General features: G+C 33.5%; 2 protein-coding genes and 1 non-coding gene across 6 annotated transcripts in view; all 3 read left to right on the top strand.

The window, feature by feature from the left end:
* The window catches only part of LOC116022221 (farnesyl pyrophosphate synthase 1-like), a 462,332-nt gene that overhangs the window by 59,129 nt on the left and 380,012 nt on the right, over window positions 1-23,191 (top strand). The gene's annotated exons all lie outside the window — the stretch shown is intronic.
* On the top strand, window positions 9,606-9,686 carry TRNAL-CAG. Its single transcript has one exon. It is a non-coding gene; the product is annotated as a tRNA-Leu (tRNA).
* On the top strand, window positions 12,820-17,872 carry LOC116022226 (ras-related protein RABA5a-like). 4 transcript variants are annotated; one of them, XM_031262850.1, is made up of 3 exons: window positions 12,820-13,185; window positions 16,162-16,889; window positions 17,321-17,872. In XM_031262850.1, exons 2-3 carry the CDS (start codon window positions 16,550-16,552, stop codon window positions 17,650-17,652), a joined length of 672 nt encoding a protein of 223 aa, XP_031118710.1. In that variant the 5' UTR covers window positions 12,820-13,185; window positions 16,162-16,549; the 3' UTR covers window positions 17,653-17,872. The 4 variants fall into 4 exon arrangements, with proteins under 4 accessions (XP_031118710.1, XP_031118709.1, XP_031118711.1 ...); XM_031262849.1 differs by having other exon boundaries at window positions 16,157-16,889; XM_031262851.1 differs by having other exon boundaries at window positions 12,820-13,189.

Below are 23,191 nucleotides of genomic sequence, written 5' to 3'. Positions count from 1 at the left end.
AATTTGCTTGTAAAAGTTAGTAAGTAGTGACAATATATAGTGATTACGATGAATTAGATATGTTATTTGTATTTGAAAAATAAGAAAAAAAAAAGTGTTTTTCAAATTCATTTGTTAAGTTTCGAAAACTAAAAACTGTTTCCAAAATGCTTCTACTTTTTATATACAAGCATAAACCTCATCGGTAACTATTTTACAATGGAGGAATGAGATTATTTTGAAAAAAATAGCATAAAATGGCATTGTGAGTGGCTATTTTGTAATACAAATATATGTAAGGTCTACTCTCGATTTAGGTTGGGTCAAAGTGGATTCGGATTCTTCGTAGTGAGATGAAAAAATTGACATATTGTACGCTCAAAATGGATGATGAGTGAATTAGAAATTGATTCTCAAAGTGTACCCATTTAAGTTGAAAAATAAATGTGGAAAGGCTTGAAACAAACACACATTTGAAAAAGAATGTAATTTGCACCATTATATATATAAGACCCTTTAAGAAGAATGTTGAATAGTATAACATAGAGGCTTTCTCTTGCGCACAAGTGGGGGTGCAAATCAAATCCTATATTGAGCCTTGAGAAAAGGAAAGTGGCAAGCCTTGCGGGTTAAGTTATGCCAACTTTTCAAAAATATTTTTTAACATTTAAGCCGTTGTCCGAGCTGTTACTCTTCGAACCTGTCCTAATTGTAACTTGGATTGCTTGGTTGAGGCACTACCGACTAGTTAACTCCTCGGTTGTAACCTTCCGAGTACCATTCGAACTACGTTTTGGGTACTGTTCGAAGTGCTCTTCGGAGTACTGTTCTGGAGCATTAATTCTGATGTTACGGAATTAATTTCATATTAATTCCAATTTTAAACTTTAGAATTAATTTCTAGATTAATTTTGTTGAAGGTTAAAGAGACTTGTTTTATTATCAGTTTTAATGGCATGATTAATGCAATTTAATCTTTAATCTCCTATATAAGCATGGTTGAGTAGCAGATTTTAAAGAGATATAACAATTGCCTAAGTTTTTGCTCTCAGAAAACAATGCACAACTTCCTCCTCAAATTGCTGCGTTCTACCTGTGTTCTGTTCGCCTGACTCACTTGTTTGAGTGCTCAAACATTGAGTCGTAGTACGTTTTATTCTAAAAGCCCTATGCTACAACGCTCCTAGTACCTTTGGAAGGTAGCAAATAAGATTTGAAGGGAAGAGTATTTCGCTCGACTCATACTAAACCGCTTAACCTTTCGTAGGATTATTTTGCTAACAATTAATTCTAAGTTTTTAACTAATTAATTAATTTTGCGCAATCATATATATATATATATATAGAAAATTTTGGTTTTTAATTTCTAGAAAAAAAACTATAGCAGTAGTTAGGGCTATGCATAAACCGGCCGACCCGAGGAACCCGACTGACCCGTCGCCTGAAACAATTATATCCGATCCGAATCCGATTATTGCATCCGATCCGCTGAGTGAAATAGCGTCAGTTACGGGTATTCGGGTGGGGTAGGATATTTTAATATCCGACCCGCCCGAATATTCGATATATGTTAGGGCTTCGCAGGGGAATGCACTATACGACGTCGTTTAATGTATGCACATATATTTCTTGAATGAAGACTTGGTCTTCATTTCATTCAGTCGCGCAGTCGAGACTCGAGACCTAGGGTTTGCATTCTCTGAGTTATCTCATCTCCTCTCTTCGCGAATCGCGACTTCCCTATTCTCTCATCTCCTCCCTCCGATTCTCTTAGAGACTGAGTTCTCTCTGAGAGTCTGAGTTCTCTCGTCTTCTCCGATTCTCCGATTCTGTAGTCTTTGTTCTGTGTTCTATGAGTTTGAGGCAAATAATCGTCTGAGTGTCTGACTCCGTGACTCGTCTCTGATTCTCCAGCCGTTGGGACTTGCAGTTGCAGAGTTGTAGTGGTGGAAGCCGTGGTGATTATTGCTTAAAAGCCCTTGTTCTCCGGGGATTTTTGTGAGAATCAAGTAAATTGTAAACTCTAGTTTTATAGATCTTGATTTATAAGCATGTTGGGTGATATTTTGTGATTTGTGATGATTATTTGCGTATTTGGTGATATATTATGCCATAGGGTGGAAGCAGTGTGTAATCGTAAACCCTAGTTTTATATATCTTGATTTATAAGCATGTTTGGTGATATTTTATGATTTGTGATGAATGTTTACCTATTTGGTTATATATTATGTCATAGGGCATTAGGTGGAAGCAGTGTGAAATCGTAAACTCTAGTTTTATATATCTTGATTTATAAGCATGTTGGGTGATATATTCTGATCTGTGATGAATATTTGCCTATTTGGTGAATGGTGATATATTTTGATCTACTTATTTGTGATGTCCCCGAAAGTTAAAGGCTTATATTTGAAATTTACAATGCTGAAAGCCTGGAATTTCAATTTATTGGTGGAAGCCCTTAACTGAAATCCAGATAATAATGAACTGAAAGCAGTTCCTGAATCGTCAAGTTGATGGATGTATGACCCTTAATTGTCTTCTGTCTTAAATCTTGAAAATGATGACACAATTAAGTGTTTGATTCTAGATTTCTTTGTATGTTAAATCTGTGGTTGTTGACTAGTTGTATCATGTATGTTAATAGTGGTGCCCATCTTTGTAGATGGAGAGCATCATTCAATCTGGACCACAACCCTCAACTCAGGAGGGATATGGAGGACAAACCCAAGGCACTGAGACACCTGCTCAGTAGCCTCAGGTGAATCCTGATGTTCCTACAAAGAAGAGGAAGGAGGTTGAGTCTAGATCAAAAGTATGAGATCATTTTGAAAAGATCCTTCATACTGAGGGGAAATCAATAAAGGAGAGGTGCATGTATTGTGCAAGGCTCTTTGCTTGTTAGCCCAAAAAGCATGGCACTTCCTCTTTAATGAATCATATGCTTTGGTTGCCTTAAAAATTCTCATTTTAAAGGCAGTCAATGCTCACCTACAATGTTGTATCATTCTTTGCACCAGAGGGTTCTGAGGGGTAATGGGTGAATTAGAGACTTGGGTGTTTAATTAGGAAGCTATTAGGAGGGCTTTATGTGAGATGATTATAATAGATGAATTACCCTTTAAGTTTGTAGAGGGGCAAATGTTTAAAAGGTTTATTTTAGTTTCTGTCCTAGGTTCCAAATCCCTTATAGGTGGACAGTTTCAAGAGATATCTTCCAAAGATACCTAGATGAGAGATTAGTCCTAAAACAAATTTTTAAGGGTAGCTCCCAAAGAGTGAACTTTACCACTGACACATGGACCTCTGTACAGAGGATGAATTACATGTGCATTACTGCACATTTGATTGATGATCAGTGGAAGCTCAACAAAAAAATCATAGCCTTTGTCCTTGTTTCATCTCATAGGGGAGAATATATAGCCAAGGCATTTGAGAGTTGTCTAGTTGAGTGGGATATTAAGAATGTTTTCACTGTCATAGTTGACAATGCCTCTTCCAATGATACTGCTATGGGGTTTTTCAAAAGTAAGTTGGTGTCTTGGGGTAGCACTTCTGTTAGGTTTAAATACATGCACATGAGGTGTAAGGGATGTAGTGATATGGGTTAAAGTTTGCTAACAGTTCTGTTAAGAGGGTAAGGGATGTAGTGATATGGGTTAGGAACTCCCTACAAGGCTTAAAAAATTTAGAGATCTTGTTGATCTTATTGGGGTGGAAGCCAAATCAGCTTTGCAGTTGGATGTTCCTACTAGATGGAATAGCACTTATATGATGCTCAACACTGCTATCCAGTACCAGAGAGTGTTTGAAGCATACGAGGAGAATGATTCCTCCTTTTCTACTAACCTGGGTGAATCTGTGCCAGCTTTTCTAGATTTGTGTGATGTGAAAAGTTTGGTAACTTTGCTGAAAAGTTTTTATGATATGACTGTGAGAATTTCTGGTTCTCTTTATGTGACATCTAACACTTTCTTCAGTAAGGTCTCTAATCTTAGTTGCATGTTAGATGACATGCTTGGGGTTGATTCTGGGAGTGAAAAAGGTAAATACAAATCTGTTAAATAAATGTAAATATGTTTTTCTGTGTTTGTTTTTTTTTATATATATTAATATGTTATTCTTGTTTTCTGTAATTATATGTTATCTTCTGAATTCTGATAATCTGTTATGAGTTATGACATGAGTAATGAGCACATGACAAATAAAAATGACTTCATTGGCTTGGCAACAATTAACTTGTTACTGCCTTGAATCCTTAGCCCCTTCGAGCTTTCACTTTGCTGTAGGTATAAATATATAATAATATCAGTTCAGTATGCACTTATCTGATCTGGTATTATCATTTTCCCTTCTTTATTTACTTTTCTTTGGCTATGATCATGCTTCCACCTTGTCTGAATCAAATTTTGGGTTGGTATGCTGCTCAAGTTTTGGGTTTTGATCCATAACTTATGAAGCAATTTGCCCTCAATCTTAACTTGATCTGAAAACAAAGTAATATGAGCCTATTTTTATTTCTAACTAAACAGTTGAACTATGACTTTTCATGTGTATAACTGTGTTTTAAGTTTGTAATTTGAGCAGGAAAATGAGGAATGTTGACTGCTCAGTTGCTTAGTAATTATGATTGATGAATGATTTTGTAAATTTGTAACTTTTAGTAAGCAGTGAAGGCTTAGAACTGACTGGACAATATTATTTTTGTAAAATTGTAATTAATTTTTTGTATAACTTATAAGCTGTAAAGTGTAAACTATAAAACTAGTAATAAGTTGTTAGGTGTTACTGACTTACTATTAGTTTTAACTTTTAAGTTTCAATTTTTAAGTTTAAGTTTTAATTTTTTAGTTGTTTGTTTGAAGGATTAGAAGTTAGAACTGCAAAATGTAAATAGTAAAATTTTTACTTTAATTAGTATTTAATTTTGCACTTTTATTTTATTTTATTGCAATCCGATTAAATCCTAAATCCGATCCCCAATCCGTCTGAAATTCGAACACACTAAAACTGAGGGGTTGATCTGTTCAAAATGCACGGATATGGGATAACTTATGTTATTTGATATCTGATCGGAGGAGCGGTTCACAATCCGAACTGCCCGAATTGAACCGATACTCAGGATAGCAAATAAGGTTTTAAGGGAATAGTGTTTTGCTCGACTCATACTAAACCCCTCAACCTTTCATAGGATTATTTCGCTAACAATTAATTCTAAGTTATTAATTAATTCATTCCATTATTCCTCCTCATCAACCGCTTCTTGTAACTATTTAAATTTTTATTTTTATTTTTTTGTTCATATTGGTGCTTTTGATGCCTTAGCTTTATATTAGAACGAATTGTCTTGATTTTATGTTCTTGTATTTTTAAAATCTTTATTCCCATTATAAGATTTTATAAGATTATACATAACTAGACATCAACATTAATAATCATTCCCGCCCATTCCACCCTACTACCAAGAATGCAAAATACTTTCACCAAAACACATTACCATTACCAAGTATTTGATACCCATCCCGATTCTGATTCCGCTTCGCATGTGCGAACCAAACACTCCCTAAATCTTTATGCTTTTGCTATATGCCAATGCGCAAAATAGAAAAACAGATATGAGCAAAACATGACTAAAGTAGTGCACTCCTACAAACATTCGTCAAATCATTCATCCTAATTCAAGCTTAATAGTCATTTAGCAACTAAGTAAGTTTTCATGATGAAGAAGATGCTATGAGTGCCAGATAACATTTAAACTTATGAATGCATTCATGTCATGGGTGTGTTCATTCGAGCCCATGCCCTTTCGGACCAGTACCTGAAACTGGCGCCTTAAACCAACTCGGCCATCTTGACTATAGAGGTGTGCTCGCTCGATTTTACCTACTTTGCTTATATGGCAGGTAGAGGCGTTGATGTGAATGTGCTTTGTCCTCTATGCCGTGTTCAGCCGGAATCTTCAAAGCATCTTCTGTGCGAATGTTCCCAGGTATTACCACTTTGGTCCTCTCAAAATGACGTTCCCCTTCCCAGTGCTGATATGGATTTTGAATTGTGGCTCTCTAATATTTTCATGTCGGCTGATGAGCATACATATTAAACTATGGACTGCTGCTTTGTTATGGAGCATTTGGAGGGGTAGAAATGATGTTGTTTGGAATGCTTACTTTGGAGTGATTGTGTTTTCTAGCAATGGAGATTTTCAGCAGCAAAGAATGGCCATATCAGTTGTATGAATGATCCCCACCTTGCAGAAGCGTTGGCAATTAAAGAGGCTCTATCTTGGTTTATTGAGAGAGGTTGGCCTAACTTAATTCTTTACTCTGATTGTCAGATGGTGTGTAAGAAGATTAAGGATGGCCTACCAGATTTATCTTATGCAGGTCGGATTATTGAAGATTGCCAATTGTTACAACGACACTTTGAATCGGTGTCTATTCAGTTTGTCAGGAGATCAGTGAACAAACTTGCACATGCATTAGGTTGAGCATCTTGTTCACAGTCTGGTCAGTCTATTTGGTTTTCTGTTATTCCTTCTTGTATTTAACATTTACTTATTTGAGTTTAATGATATTTCCTTTTAAAAAAAAATCTACAATTGGCGATAGATTAATTATTTATCATTATTCATTCTATTACTGTTTAGTTATGACTTCTTAATTCATCGCTTGCACATAAATTAATTATCTCAATTGTTAAATATTTAGATGGACACTTAAATTCTGATAAATTAATTACTCCATTTTGTCTGATTTGGTTGGAATATAGGATATAAATAAAGATATATTTCTTTCAATTTCTATTATAATTAATAATTAAAATCTTTCTACATCTTACTGTGGTAAAATTGATGTGTGCATAAATGGAGTAATTAATTTTATGCTATTTCTTCCAACATTTTTTTTTGTTCTACAACTATTGTAGATGATTCACAGAATCATGGGCTAAAATAATAGCGATCAGATTGAAGTCGACATGGTGGCAACATCTTGAGCTTTCCAACTGCGTTGAAAAATGACTTCCCTACACCTAGAGGTCCTCACGTACTCAATATTGCCATTGATGAAGGACGATTTGTGGAAAGAAATGATCACAAGAGTCGGGTGAAGTAGATGGTGCAGTCCACAGTTGAAGGGAAGAAAATTGAAAAAATAAATCCCCGCAAAAATCAAAAAATATTTAAAAAAAAAACTAAATAGATGAAAATCACATTTACTCAAGATAATTTCATATACCATTATCAAGATATAAACCATATTGAAGCACTTTGCATAAGATAGGTTTATCATTAAGGTAAGATATGTGAGAACAATTTACAACATATGTGAGAATAGACTCAAGCATTATTTGATAAAGTTTAAACTCCAATTAAACACCATACTAATAAAATATGTTTAAAATAAATCAAATAAACATATGAGTACACATTCATGGCATATTCACAAAAAAAAAATAAAAATAAAAAATTGTGCACTTCATAATAGTGTGTGGTCTTCATAATAGCGTGTGGTCTAAACGCATTTTAAAATTTAAAGTATAACCAAAACTTATCTACTATACTAATAAGAGCCAAAGAGAGTTAGGCCTAAAATGGGTAGAAAAAATGGCGGTCAAATTATTTAATAAAATAAATGGTTCAGATGAATTATTTAATCAAATAGATGGTTAAGATAATTCAGATTAATATTATTAATAGAGATTACCTAATTTAACCTTACTTTTATGATTATCCGTTAAGTTTTCCGTTAAATATTCTCTTCTCCGTTAATATTCCGTTAACTTTTAACTTACCCATTAATTTTTATAAGAAAGGTCTTAGGTTCGAACCTCATCTCAATCAAATTTGACATAATTAAGTTCTCACTCTATTTTACTCTTATTAAATTAAATAAATTAGTAGCTACACCAAAAAATGATACATATGTATTTCTTTAATTTAGAATTATGTGTCTACAATACCTTTATTTGAAAAAATTATTCATTATCAAAAAATTAAATTAAATAAGAGAAATAATTTCATTAGTTATATTGTCTTTATTTTCTCTCATACAAAGATTCTTTACATTCAAATTTATTAGTTGATATTCATTACATTGTCCATTATCTTATTTTTACAATATCTTGTAATTAAATATCAAAGTTATAGTACAAAATAATGTTATATATTTATTTACCAAGTATTTTATTAATACTATGAAAAAAATTTTTTAAAATAATTTGAAACTAATTATATTAACTACTTGGGGATTTGTTGACAAAGAGAATACTCAAATAATAACCCAACAAATTGAAGCCGAATCACTCTATTTTACTCTTATTGAATTAAATAAATTAGTAGTTACAAAAAAAAATGATACATATGTATTACTTTAATACCATAAAAAAAATAAAAAAGAATAGTTTGAAACCAATCATATTAACTACTTGGGTGATTTGTTGACAATGAAAGTACTCAAATAACCCATTACCCAGCAAATTGAAGCGAGAAACTACCTTTTAATATCTTTGGAATACATAATACTTTAAATTTTCAAATTTTTATTAATTTATTTAATCTTTTTTCTTAAACTAGGGATTTCTTTATCCACAATAACCCATTCAACAATAATGATTGAACCAAATTAAATGAACCCTAAGCAGAACACCTAAAGGAAAGTCCATAGCTCCTATATCATAATCTAATTGCATGACGTTGTCATCTATGCTACCAACAATAACCGAATTGCAAATAACACACTACCAACAAAAAGGAAGAGAACAAATAGTAAAGATGAAGACAATGACAATGTTACTCAAAAGAGAATTAAGAACACTTAGAAAAATTCAAATTAAAAGTAGTATTTATTTAGACTATCATTTTTAGACCAAATATTTAGACTATCGATTTTACAAGGTTGCAAACATTTATTTTAGTAATAATTATAATGAATTTTCTATATTATCTTGGATTCATATACTTTGAGTTAGATATTTAAATAAAAAAATTCGACATTCAAGTACCCATGTATAAAGTTCTCCTATATAATATTGCATTGGTATACTTTCAAATATTTATTTAAATATAAACATTGGGTATTAACCCATTCGCGCAATGCGCGTATAAAACTAGTATACTTGATAATTGACACTTAAAATTTTGTAAGATTGGACCATTAAGAAGATTAGGAGTTTAAAGTCATATATACTAAAAACAGTTTGAGCTTGCAGAATATATAACAAAACAATTCGAAGATAATTTGTAACGATAGGGCCAAATATGTATACAATGATGTAGAGAATAATCCAATTAATTATTACTTTGATGGGTCCAATTAATTATTAATTATGATAGAAATTGAAAGAAAAATATCTTTATTTAGATCTCATATGTATTCCAACCGACGCACACAAAATGGAGTAATTAGTTTATCAGAATTTAAGTGTCTGTATAAACATTTAACAATTGAGATAATTAATTTATGCCAAGAAGATGAATTAACATAATACTAAACAGTAATAGAATAACTAGCGATAAATAATTAATCTATCGCCAATTATAGAATATTAGAATTAGTTGGAAAGGTTTTCAAAATAAAACTCTCAAAGTCCTTATATATATTTATAGGATAATGTAAATTGTTGTCCTCAAAGTCAAGATGGCCGAGTTGGTCTAAGGCGCCAGTTTCAGGTACTGGTCCGAAAGGGCATGGGTTCAAATCCCATTCTTGACATTTTCTACAATATTTTGCAGAATCAAATTGCGGTGTTACGTTCTGGCTGCTTTTCCTGTTGGTAGTTTTTCAAAGCTGCTGTTCCTGTTGGTAGCTTTTCAAAGCTGCCCCATGTCATGAATGTTTGTATGAATGCACTTATGCAAATCACTTAAGTAATGCTTTGTTAAATATCTCACCCCATGTCATGAATGTTTGTATGAATGCACTTATACAAATCACTTAAGTAATGCTTTGTTAAATATCTCATATCTGTTTTGGTATTGTGCATTATATTGCCATATAGCAAAGCATAAAAAGCATAAACATTTAAAGTTGGTTTATATTAACTAATACATGTTACAATTTTTCTAGAAATTAAAAAACAAAATATTTGTACTCAAAAAAAAAAAAACAAAATATTTGTTTTTTTTTTTTCAAAATTTTAATTTGTTGCTACAATTTTCTAGAAATTAACCATTTTTTTTATTCCGTATAGTTATCAAATGTTAAAATCTTATATATACTTGAAGGTTTGTGTTATATATATATATATATATATGATTGCACAAAATTAATTGATTATTTAAAAACTTAGAATTAATTATTAGCGAAATAATCTTACGAAAAAATATTATTTCCACAAAAATAACAAGCACAAAAACGAAAGGTTAACGGGTTTAGTATGAGTCGAGTAAAACAGTCTTTCTTTAAAATCTTATTTGCTGCCTCCCAAAGGTTCTAAAGGTGTTATAGCATAGGTTTCCTAGAATAAAACGTATTGTGACACAATGTTTGAGCACTCAAACAAGTGAGCCCGTGAACAGAACATGGGTAGAACACAGAAATTTGAGGAGGAAGTTGAGCATAGTTTTGTGAGAGCAAAAACGTAGGCACTTGTTGTATGTCATTAAAATATGCTACTCAACCATACTTATATAGGAGATGAAGGATTAAATTGTGTTAACCATGGAATTAAAACTGATAATAAATCCAGTCCATGTAACCTTCAACGAAATTAATATGGAGATTAATACTAAAATTTAAAATTGGCCGAGTCATAAGACGACACGGAGAACGACCCAACCTTGACGTTGTTGTCATAGTCTTGCACGTAGATGTTCTGATTGTCAGACTCTAACATGTCTCCTTTTTTTGGGAGGGGGGGGGGGAGACATTTAGAACGGGAAACTAACTGAGAACACTGGTCTAAAGAATGGTAATGATTGAAATAAAAAAAGAGAATATACTCGGGAACGAGTTCTTACCAAAAAAGATGACTGGGAGCATTAGCTAGTCTCGTCGGAAAAAGTTGAAGTGTTTCAGTCTACAAGCTTGGGAGTATCTTGAGATAAAGTGAAGGACCAGTTGGAGCAATACGGGTGGAGATTGCGCTGAAATAAACGAAACAATGATAATATTAGCGCAGCCCCAAAATGGATGGTCAGGTGTATGGAGCATGATTCCTATACCAAAAGGTCATGAATTTGATTCTTACCAACATCTTTCCAACCGATCACCCTAAATCCTTACTCCAACGGTAGTGTGGGGGTTCGAGTCCTATTGAAAATATGGAGATCATTGGGGGATCCCACTACGGCAGTGTGAGGGTTTATATCTTACTAAGAATCTAGGGATCATTGGAAGACTTTGATTGATCAGAGGTATTGGAAGACTTTGATTGATCATAGGTGATGAAGGTCCTTTGTGCACAGAGTGTACAAGCAAACTCTTGAGTATGAATCTAATGTATCAACAAAATAGAATAATGGCAATTTTAGTCCATTGGTTATACCTAAATTGTAGAATCAGTCCATTAATTATTACTCTATGCAAATTTTCCCTTTAATTCTATTGAAAGTTGTAGTTTCAATCCATTATTTATAGATTTTGTTAACATTGGTTATTTTGTATTTTTTTTCACTTGCCCACCCTAAGTCTTCATATATACGCTACTCTTATGTAAAAATCCCCGCTAAATACTGTTTTGATTGAGAAGGAATCTAAGAAGCAAAAATGACAAACATGTGATTACTTAGGATTGAAAATACACCAAATTATAAATTTAATATGTTAGTTTATTAAAATTTTTTCATTTTGTTGTATATAAATTACTATTTTTGATATCTCATTGAGTTCATACCATAATAGGTAATACATGCTTTAGAGATTTTAATATGCTAATTGATTGTGTACATATTTATATAAAAGGTTAATGCAGTGAGTTACTATAATCCTTGACCTTTGATTAAGGATAAATGAGTCCTTTGCCACTCAACTACACTTTCCGAGTTATCTTTATTATTCTTTAGATGAAATAAATAATGAAAAAAAAAAGACATGCATAGTATATTTATCTAGCTTGAAACATTGGAATTAGCATATAGGGAAAAATGACTAAAACATAAAATTGAAACTAGGTGGTAATCTTGACTGTGCTAAAATAATTGAGAACAAATAATGAAAAAGAAAAATGAATTCCTAGTGGTTTAATTTTTTAATATGAAAAGGATATGATGGTTTATATATGAAGATTTCATGGAGGGGGTTTAAGAAACTTTTACGAAATGATTAATATATTCTTTAATAATTTATAAATTCAAAATAAATTAGTAGTAATAACAAAATTTACAAGTAATGGACTAAATCTGTTAATTTTAACATACTTAAAAGGAAAAAATTTGTATAAGATAATAATTTATAGTTTGGGTCTATAATTTATGTATAGTTAATAGACTAAATATGTTATTTCCTAAAAAAATAATAATAGGAGTTATTACCCGATTTTGTCTCTTGACTATTAGGATTTCATTACTTTGGTCGTTGACTTCCAAACTTGCTTAATTTTATCCCCAACTATGCAATTATTAACCAAAATGATCCTAATCAGGACTATTTTGATTTGAACAAAGGACTATTTTACTTAAAAGTTGAATAGTTGAAATGAAATTGAGTAAGTTTAGAAATCAAGAATTAAAGTGGTAAAATTTTAATACTCTAGAGACCAAATCAGGTTTTAACTCTTAATAAATAGTAATAATTGACAGGCTTGTATCTAATCTTGCAGCATTTCAGACAAAACAATGAACACAAGTCCTGACAACACGAAGACATCCTACGGATTAATAGAGAGTGTAAAGATAATGTTGGAATCGAGTCTTCCGCTAGTCTTTGGGTTTGAACGTCCAAGATTGTTCACGAGGCCCAACGTTTAGGTCCATTTTATCTCACCATTTCTTCTTGTTTCCTATTGCAACAGCTGGAAATTAATCTGACTGCTCCCTCTCCCTCTCCCTCTCGTCTTCCATTGGAATCTTGAAACCTAACCCTAAACTCTCAAGAACCCAGAATCGTTTAGTCATTTCAGTTCTGTGCAACACATTCTTTAATTCACCCCATTTTCTATCATTTTTCTTTTGCTTTTGATCTGCCACTTGCTAAGTGGGTACCAACGGCTTTGATTTGATCACATACTTGAGAGAGATTGATCAAGGGCAAGTGTTATCCCATCATTCAAGAAGTAGGTATCTACCATATTCTTTTTCCTTTTTTTTTTAAAAAAAAAAGTTATTTGCACCTGTTTTTTTATCATATACTTTTCTTTAACAGTGTGCTATTTGTAAATTTTCTGTAAAAAAAAAAAAAGAAAAAGAAAAAGCTTGATTCTGTTCTTGCTAATTATTTCATAGTTTTAAAAATTGAAAATTTTCCTGTTTATTATTGCTTTATCTGGAAATGTGAGTCAAAACCGGTGAGATGCGTTCTGGAAGGGGAGTTTTGATAATTGGGTGTAGTAAAGTATTGCCTTTTCAACATTTTATAATCCCAAATTGGGTGTAGTGTAGTGATCTCCCCAGTTCATAGCTAGGCCATGATTTATTCCAGGAATCAACCTCACCCGTTTGATTCTGGTACTTGGAGTCCAGAACCATGACATAAACCTTTTTGTTCTGTAATCATACATGCCCTTTGTTTTTGTGGTTAGGCACCTAGGTTAGAGACAATATCATGGTATACTATGAACAGTTCACACTGTCAGAAAGCTGTTAGTCCATTACTATGTAAATGTTGAATGGAACTTTTGACTTGTGCCAAAAGAGGTCTAGATTGCCATTCCATATTTCACTAGCAATTGCCCTTAGCAGGGTCAGCTAAGATGCTTGTATTGTAGAAATATTGGGTGGAGCATTGCTAGTCTCTTTTCTTTCTAAAGGTTGAATCCCCAACCCCAAGGGCTCTCATGCCCTGGCCCGACATAGCATCTGGGAGGATGTAAATTATGGTAACTCAACTGAACACAAATGTTAGACCTTTGCTTACTGCGCACATGGAGCCCCTCACTTTGAGAGGTTGCTCTCACACTGCTGTTGGTGATACTTGACCCCTGGTCTTTCTTCCCAAACTTCACCCCTGTGACCAACTGAGCTGCTCATGCAAGCTGCTAGTCTCTTTTCTTGAGTACTTGCTCTGTTGCTCAGTGATTTATTTTGAGTTGAGATTTTTTTGCATTTTATAATCAATGACTATGTGGGACCCATTTAAGTATTTTCTTACCTGAAAATGTGGTTGATGACTTCACTGTGCTATCATTGAATTGACTGACATGCAGGGCTTTTAGAATCTTGTCCTGCTTTCTTATCTATTATGTTTTCCCTTATGCAAGAAATCAAGAATAGTTGAACCACCATATAACTCAACTTGATCTTCCTTCCCATCTTGAAATAATTACAAGAAACCATTGCCTTCAATTCTCTTAGTTTTTTGTCAAGTTCAAAGTGATATATTGTGCTAATTTCCCATCAGAGATAGTGAGGATAGGTGAAGGGTGGGCTTGATAGATAAGGTGCTGGCCCTTGTATTCAGAATACCATTTGTAGTGGCTAGGTTTTGTAATGAGTTTTCTGCCTGATTGTTGCATTAAACCATGATAGTCCCTATCTGAAAACTATGTTTGTTTCCATTCACTCTCTGAATGCCATCAACTTCTTGTTTAAAGAAAAATCTTCCAAGTAACCTATCAATATGGGGAGAATATGAAATAACAATGTGCTACTACTTTCCTGTGTACCAATACTGCATATATTATCCAATATGAAAAAGAACTATGCTAGTTTTCTCTTCAAGGAACAATTTTCATGCACGCGTTTTATCATTTTATGATAGGATTGATAGGTGTCTTCTGACTGCAACCTTTTAGCATTCTAGCTCAATGAGGCTTGTTTTTGGAGTATTATTTGTCTGTGGCTTAACTACTCATCTTGAAATTAACTTTAAACAGTTGTTAACTTACTATTGTACTCATTTGTAATGCTTCATTTTTCTCCTTTTCTTAGTTGTACCACTTTATTTTCATGCATTCTGCCTTCTTTTATCACTGATGTAGTCAATGGAAAACTTATAATAAGTATATCCAATAATTATTGTTATCTATTGATTGAAGTTATACACTGTTAGTGTTAGGTGCATGTACTATTTGCACCTAATGTAGAAGAGAGTTCCTCAGGGGAGGAGAGATTCATGCAGGTACCAAATCAGACAAGTGCAAGTAGAAAATTGGGACCACCCGAGCAGGAGAGGGGAGAAGGGGGGGTTTATTAGTTGCCTGCTTTGTGGTGATTCTTGAATTTTCTTTGTATTTTTTTTATGATGTGAAATTTTTTTCTTTAATCCTTTTTTAGTGGTAAGAAGTAGGAGGGGATAAAATCAATAAAGAAATTAGTTAGCAATTAATATAAACTAATGATGCTAAGATCTTGGAATACCTCAAAGCCTCTATAAAGTATGCATATATAACCTTAAGTATACCTATTGTTTCGATAATTACATAAGACTACTTTCTCTACTACACCGAAGCTGTACAAAAATTCATTGGATTGTCATCATTTCAAATGCTTTCCATTTTTCTTGTTTCAAATTATCTACTTTAAGCATGCAAGATGCCCTCCAAAAGAGTTCTGTATAAATTTTTTGGTCGTTAATTGTCAAACATGAAAATGTTGAAAAAAAATGGAAAAAAGAAAATAGGAAGTAACAGTAACCCTGCATTTTCCTAGTTGTCATAGCAAATTTTAGTGAAGATAGTGAAGGGGGTTATAGGAAACATACGGAAGTTGTAAGCATTTTTGATGGGAAACTATATTTCTTGAGAGCTGAATAGATATTTTTGCTTTCAATTAGATTGCCTCACTACTTCACTAGATTTCTGTATCATGTTGCTCCGAGGTTTCAGCTTAAAACTGAAACAAATTTTGGGGTCCGAGTTGACCAAGGGTAAGGAACTAGAAGGATGTTCGTTTTAACAGTTGCAAAAGGTCTGCTGCACTCATGCCATATATTTGGCTTCACATGATTTTATTTTATTTTATTTTATTTTATTTTCATGTATTCTCATTTATATTACGTAGAAGAACAAAACCTTTAAAAACATTTAAAAAATCATTGTATCTACTTGATTTTTGCAGCAGTGTAAGCCTACCTTTCTTTTGTTGCAGTGCAGGTACCTTGAGCGCTAAGAATTTCTCGCAATTCTAGTTTTGGATTTGAAATGGAGTAGTTGTTATGAAGATGGCTGAAAGTTGCATGACAGGGTACAGCCTGAAAGTTCCCGTTGATACCAATAATTGGCCTAGCTTTAAGTTTCTTATGAACAGTGATCATCTAGGATTCTTTTCTTTCTGCCCTCAACCAGTTTAAACCTTTTGTCCTAAATATACCTATCCTGCATTTGAAGTTTTGCTCCAAAGGCTTTTGTCTGTGTATTCTTTGGCTTTGTTACTTTGATTTTGTTTTCCATTTTTTTGGCGTTTATCTATTGGAAGGACTGTGGTTTCCTTAGGCTACATATATTGGTTTTGTGGCCAGCATTTTTACGTAGTATAGAGAAGATGGCGTTTTATTCTGAAGATGAACAACCTGAAGATTACCTTTTCAAGATTGTTTTGGTTGGTGAATCGGCCGTTGGGAAATCTAATTTGCTTGCTAGATTTGCTAGGGATGAGTTTTATCCTAACTCGAAATCAACTATTGGAGTAGAATTCCAGACGCAGAAGATGATAATAAATGGAAAGGAAGTTAAGGCCCAGATATGGGATACGGCAGGACAGGAACGGTTTAGGGCTGTCACCTCTGCTTATTACAGGGGCGCAGTTGGCGCTCTTCTGGTTTATGACATCAGCAGACGGCCGACTTTCGAGAGCATTGGACGATGGCTTAATGAACTCCAAAGTAAGCAATTTCGTTCTTATTTTTTTGTCTTGTGCTCGGTTTTATGACATTTGACTTACGTGTCCAACACAAGGAAAATTTGTGTATATGATTCTTTGTCGGTTAACGATTTGCTTATATTGCCTATTATTGGGCGGAGGCCAGTAAGAACCAAGTCCAGCACCATGTGGCTACAGGGATTGTTGGGCGGAGGCCAGTAAAGGACCAAGTCCAGCATCCTGGCTCTCGAAAATGTGTGGCGGTGTAAGGAAATAAAGTTGTGTCTACACTACTGGCTATAGTTTTTGGCGTAGTGGCAAGCGCTTAATCCTAACACCGATAGTTAAGTATTTCTCAAGAAATATTTTGCACTCAAAGATATCAGCTACGGGATTATACATTTCGGTGTATTGCATTTCCTTGTGATTGATGTTTCTTGACTTTCCGAGCAGCTCACTCAGACATGAATGTGGTGACAATACTTGTTGGCAACAAATCTGATCTGAAGGACGCCAGGGAAGTGACCACTGCTGAAGGCAAAGCCTTGGCCGAGGCAGAGGGTCTGTTTTTTATCGAAACTTCAGCTCTCGAGTCTTCGAACGTGGCTTCTGCTTTCCAAACGGTTGTTAGGGAAATCTACAACATTTTGAGCCGGAAAGTGATGCAATCTCAAGAGATCCAACACAAAGACTCTGGCCGCCTAGCGAATGGGAAAACAGTAGTTTTGCAGGGTGGTGGAGATCAAGAAGCCGATGGAGAGGAAGCGAAAAGCGGGTGCTGTTAAGTCCCTGCATGAATCGTAGCGTTTCTTAGCTTCCCGGTTTTAATACAGAGTTTTGTTATGGTTGCAAGCAGTGATGGACATGTAATTTCCAGCTATTGATGAACTGTGTTGTAGAATTGTAAATTTATCTCAAGGTTGAAGAAACGTTTTCGGGTGACGGGTGGTATTTAGTACTGTACATGAATTTCTGTCAAATTCACCTTCTTCTGTTGCTTATTCCTTTCCATATTTTTGTTGCACAAATGCCTTTTTTATATAGGGAAATTTCGTAGTGGTTGTAGGTCCCTAAATGTAAATACATATTTATGGACTTTATCCTTTAAGACTTCTAACTAATACTGGAAAAGAAAAAAAACAAAAAAAAAAGAAGATATGGGTCCTTTATATGAGAATAATAGTTCTGAGAATGATATTATTATTGATTAGTTAATGATGATGTAAAGTACATGATGAAGAGATGTATTTATAAGGGTTGGAATATTATAATAATATAGGGAGAGAATAAATTCTAGTGTGCCCATAATATAGAATCTCAATAGGCACCTCAAGTTTAAGGTTCTCTAGATAGAACATTTGGTTTTGCGGTGGTTAGTGACTTGGTGAAGATGTCTGTTGGTTTGTTAGTGACTTGGTGAAGATGTCTGTTGGTTTGTCTTTTGTAGAGCTGTAGTTTTCTTGTAGTTTGATGCTACTTTATCAGGAACAAAATAAAAGAATTCTAACGGACTAAATTTTTTACTGCAAGATCAGGTACAATGGAATACTCATTCAGAGTGCAGCTACAACGGGACACTCATCTGGAATGCAACTACAATAGAACACTCATCCAGAGTGCAACTACAACGGAATACTCATCCGGAACGCAGCTACAATGGAACACTCATCCAAAGCGCAAGACACTCACCCGGAGCCTTAATAAATGAAGCCGAACACAAAAACTTGCACTCAACATATCCACGGAGATTTTGACCATGGAGAAAGGGAACAAGTTGAGTCTTACACAACAGATAATTTGATGAAGTATGTTTAATGAATATACAATGATGGGCTGTTTATAGGATATTTATTCAGGTTTGGTTGGATAGACAATATAGAACATGATGCGAAAAGAAGAGATGGTGTCATCGGCCGACGGTTAGTGGCGGCGACAATTTTTTTTAGGTAGGGTTGGAATGATAAATGGTAATATTACTAATAATATAAGGAGAGGAGAATAAATTTTAGTGTGACTAAAATAGCGAGTCCTAATACTTTAAACTTTTACCAAAACATTTCTTTTGGTTGTCATTTTTAAAAAATTATATTTCAAATACACCAAGCCTTTTGATAGTCATTTTCTCTAGATCGACAATTAAGAGGATTATGGCTGCCTCTTTCTCTTCTCTCTTTTTTTTTCAAAATTTATTTATTATTGATAGAATTAATTAATCTTAGTGGCTCGAATTAACCAAAATCAATAATTAAATAAATAGATAGTAAAGACAAAGTATTGAACTTATGGAGATAATTATCTTGTATTAAGAACTCTTGTAATGTTGATGATGATGTCCTAACAAAGACAAAGGGAAAATATATACTAAATTCGTCTGTAACCACCTTGATAAATGGGTGAGCAGTTAGCACCCTTTGACTGTGTCCGTCTACTACACCCACTCCCGACTCTGAGACCAAGTGTCGAGCTTGACCTTAGGGCCATGAGACTGGCTGCGGGCCCAACCCTGGGAGTTGGTTCGGGTTGCCTTTCTCCGCTTCTTCGGATCAGTTTGCTCCGGACCTACTCCCAATATATCCATTAATTATCTTTGTAAATATATATAAAGATATAACTTTTAATTTGACATATGGAAGTCATGTCAACCTTAAAAGTTATATAAATGACGCGTCAACGATATTATTGAAATGGTTTGCAATGATATTTGATTGTATCCAGAATTATTTGAAACCATTTCTATTAATACGAAGTTGTACCTAGTACTATTGGAAACCATTCCAATAATATTGTGTGCAATCCATGATTGTACCTAGTATTATAGGAAATGATTTTCAATAATACAATGTACAATTGATAATGCACAAAATGAAAAAACTTTTGCTCATATTTGTTTATTAAGTTGTCTTATCTTCATCATTATATTTTGTGCTTAAATGATTAAATTTATTATATTTTAATTCAAGGATAGGCTAATGCATGATTTAAATGACTTTTGATATGTTTTGAATGGTTCTTTTGATGTTGGTAAACCATTGCAAAGGCAAAACAAAATATTATAAAATTATATTTTCGCCCAAAATGACATCTCTCAGTATTTTGATCATAACTTGATGTAAGAATGCCTAATTGGGATGTGTTTAATGGTATTGAAAAGTCAGCTAAAAGGCATACAACTCTTATGAAGACTACAAAGCAAAATTTTGAAGATAAAAGGCTCAAAATCATTATGGAAGTCGAAGTTGTGCATCATAGTACTTTTAGTGCGACAAGAATCCTTCTAGTGTTAATCCTACACATTCAAATAAGTGCAATCTAGGGTTGTGATTGTATCCAAAATAATGTGAGATTCTAACCATAAATAATAAAAGATCACAAAGAAGACAATTGAGAGGTATTTTAATTTTGGAATGATTGTAATTAATATAGTTAACATATATTAAATGAAGATATACACAATAATAAATTGTAGGCTCATAAGGAAGCATAAAAATAAATAATAAGAGAGGACAAAGAAGACAATTGAGAGGTATTTTAATTTTGGAATGATTGTAATTAATATAGTTAACATATTAGATGAAGATATACGCAATAATAAATTGTAGTTTCATAAGGAAGCATAAAACCGGGATCGTCTTCATCTACGTACAAGAACAAACAGAAGAGTTTGAACACTTCCATGGGGATAAATCACGTAGTGATGTCTGTCTGACTGGAGGTTGTGTGCCATACATATATAAATCGTGTGTGATGTGTAAGACTATCGTGTGCACATACATCACAGATTTAGGGCTGATTTAACTGGCAGTGTGATAAATAATTTATAGTATTCTGTTTTGAAAAATGTTAGCTTTGTGTATGTATATTTAGTTCAATAAAAAATGATTTTGTAAGTGTTTTAAAAATTTGACCGAAAAAGTAGTCATTTACTTCGACAATGGGAACAACGAATTTTAGTAGTTTAATTAGTGTAGAAAGTAATTTTGAAAATATAATGTATTAAACAAATATTATTTTTTTATTAGGAATATACAGACTGCATAACTGCGACATTTTATTTTTGAGAGTATTACTTTTAGCTAGATTAAAATAATAAGTATTCATCAATGGGATTTCATTATTTTTGCACACTGAACCAGATGAACATGACAATTACGTGGAAGAGTTCAAGCCTTCGAGGTGGAAATATGTCAAGGAAAAATTGATGAATTTAAAGGACGAGGACGCTGAAATGATACCGCCAAAGTACATAGTAGCAAGGTGGACAAGTAATGCATGTAGACATGTAGACATGAATAAATAACATATTTTCAATGCTTATTATAATCGTGTGCAATACTTAAAAGAACTGTATGTCATACTTATAATAAACGTGTGTCGTACTTATAATTAAAGTGAGTCATACTTAAAAGAAATATGTGTCATACTTATAATAAACGTGTGCCATACAGTACAATGAATGGTCTTCTAATGTAAGCTGGGGAGGGGATTTACTAGATCGTGAAATTCTTACGGTTTTTCTTGCACCAAGAGATAACCACAAGGCCCAGGTTTAGTTCTCTTTGGAGAGTGGACTTCCTGCAATTCTTAGAATCATTTCGACACAGTGTCTTCCTTTCCCTTCAAGTTCTTTTGACATGGCTCATTTCTCTAGATGTCTCATTCCATGAACTGAATTTGGTAATTCAACTGTCTAATCCAAAGTCTAATTTCTACTTACATGTGTATATTGAATAAATTGAATATGCAGCTATACTTTTTAGCAAAAATTAAAATACTTAAAACACTTACAAAGTCATTTTTTATTGAACTAAATATACATATACAAAGCTAACATTTTTCAAAAGAGAATACTAGAAATTAGTTATCACATTGCCAGTTAAATTAGCCTTAAATCTGTGATGTATGTGCACACGACAGTTTTATACATGACACACGATTTATATATGTATGACACACAACCTCCAGTCACACAGACATCACTGCGTGATTTATCCCTATGGAAGTGTTCAAACTATTCTATTTGTTCTCGTACGTAGATGAAGACGACTCTCAGTTTGATGCTTCCTTATGAGCCTACAATTTATTACCTTGTATATCTTCATCTAATATGTTAACTATATTAGTTACAATCCTTCTAAAATTAAAATACCTCTCAATTGCCTTCTTTGCCCTCTCTTATTATTTATGGTTAGAATCTCATATTATTTTAGATACAATCACAACCTTTGATTGCACTTATTTGAATGTCTAGGATTTGTCCTCTGGTCGTAGCATTTTTAGGTACAAGCAAATACCCGGAGTATTTCGGGGTTATCGATCCACAGGGAAGCGGGGTATTAAGCACTAGTTACTAATTAATTCACGAGAAGCTATTCCTACGTTAACAATGGGTATTTATCTAAAATTATGAAAATAAAATAAATGAAGCAAGGCAAACGGACTTTTATATACAAGAGATTAAGAGCGGGATTTTTGGGCGTCAAAGTGTTTAATCACCTAGTGCCAATCTAAAGTGAAATAATCATTCGGGTTCAACAAGTGTGGATGATTGCAATCTAAAAGGGAAAGATTACTCTCGTAATTCAATCCCAAAACATGGTAATTGGAATACTCACTCTCGTGAGCTATTCACAACATATAATCAAGAACAAGCAATAAATGGAATACCCACTCTCGTGAGCTATTCACAATTGGAATACTCACTCTCGTGAGCTATTCACAATAAATCCCTTAATCATCATGTCCTCTCTCGAGGTACAAGAATCAAGTGCAATTGTGGGTGCTCTAATTCATAGACAAATTTAGCAATGAAACAAGTAATTAGGATCCTTAACTACAAGCATCAAGAAATTAAGCCACAATTACAACACAAGTAATAAACCCAAATAGATATTTCATTCAAGCAATTCAAGAACTAGGCACATAGGTTCATAAACACTTATCAATCCAAAAATCCCAAAGGAAATCTTAGCCAAACATGGCTATCTTAGTTTCAACAACAAACAATTCAAAGAAAGATTTAACAAAGCTTAAAATAGAGAAGAGATGAAGAAATTCTCCCGAATGTGTCTTCCAAGCTCTTCTCCTCTCTTGTTGTGGCTTCAAATCTTCTTCCTTGCTCTCCTTTTTGGTCAAATCCGCAGCCAAGCTTAGGTTTGAAGAGAAAATGATGCTTTTATAGTGGGTGGAGAATGGAGGGCAAAAATGACAATTTTTAGAAGTTTAGAATCGCAGATCTGCGACATTCGACGCGTGATCAACATTCGACGCGTCGAATCTTTACAGCGCCGGAAACGAGGCTATTCTGCCTCATTTTGGGGATTTTCG

Source organism: Ipomoea triloba, chromosome 6 (genome assembly GCF_003576645.1).
Source record: "Ipomoea triloba cultivar NCNSP0323 chromosome 6, ASM357664v1".
Taxonomy (NCBI): domain Eukaryota; kingdom Viridiplantae; phylum Streptophyta; class Magnoliopsida; order Solanales; family Convolvulaceae; genus Ipomoea; species Ipomoea triloba.
The sequence above is the reverse complement of the archived record's forward strand: the minus strand, read 5'-3'. Positions and strand labels throughout refer to the sequence as shown.

Coding starts and splice junctions, on each gene's coding strand:
- LOC116022226 (XM_031262850.1), top strand. CDS start 16,550: ATGGCGTTTTATTCTGAAGATGAACAACCTGAAGATTACCTTTTCAAG. Junction 16,890..17,320: donor ATGGCTTAATGAACTCCAAA/GTAAGCAATTTC, acceptor CTTTCCGAGCAG/CTCACTCAGACATGAATGTG.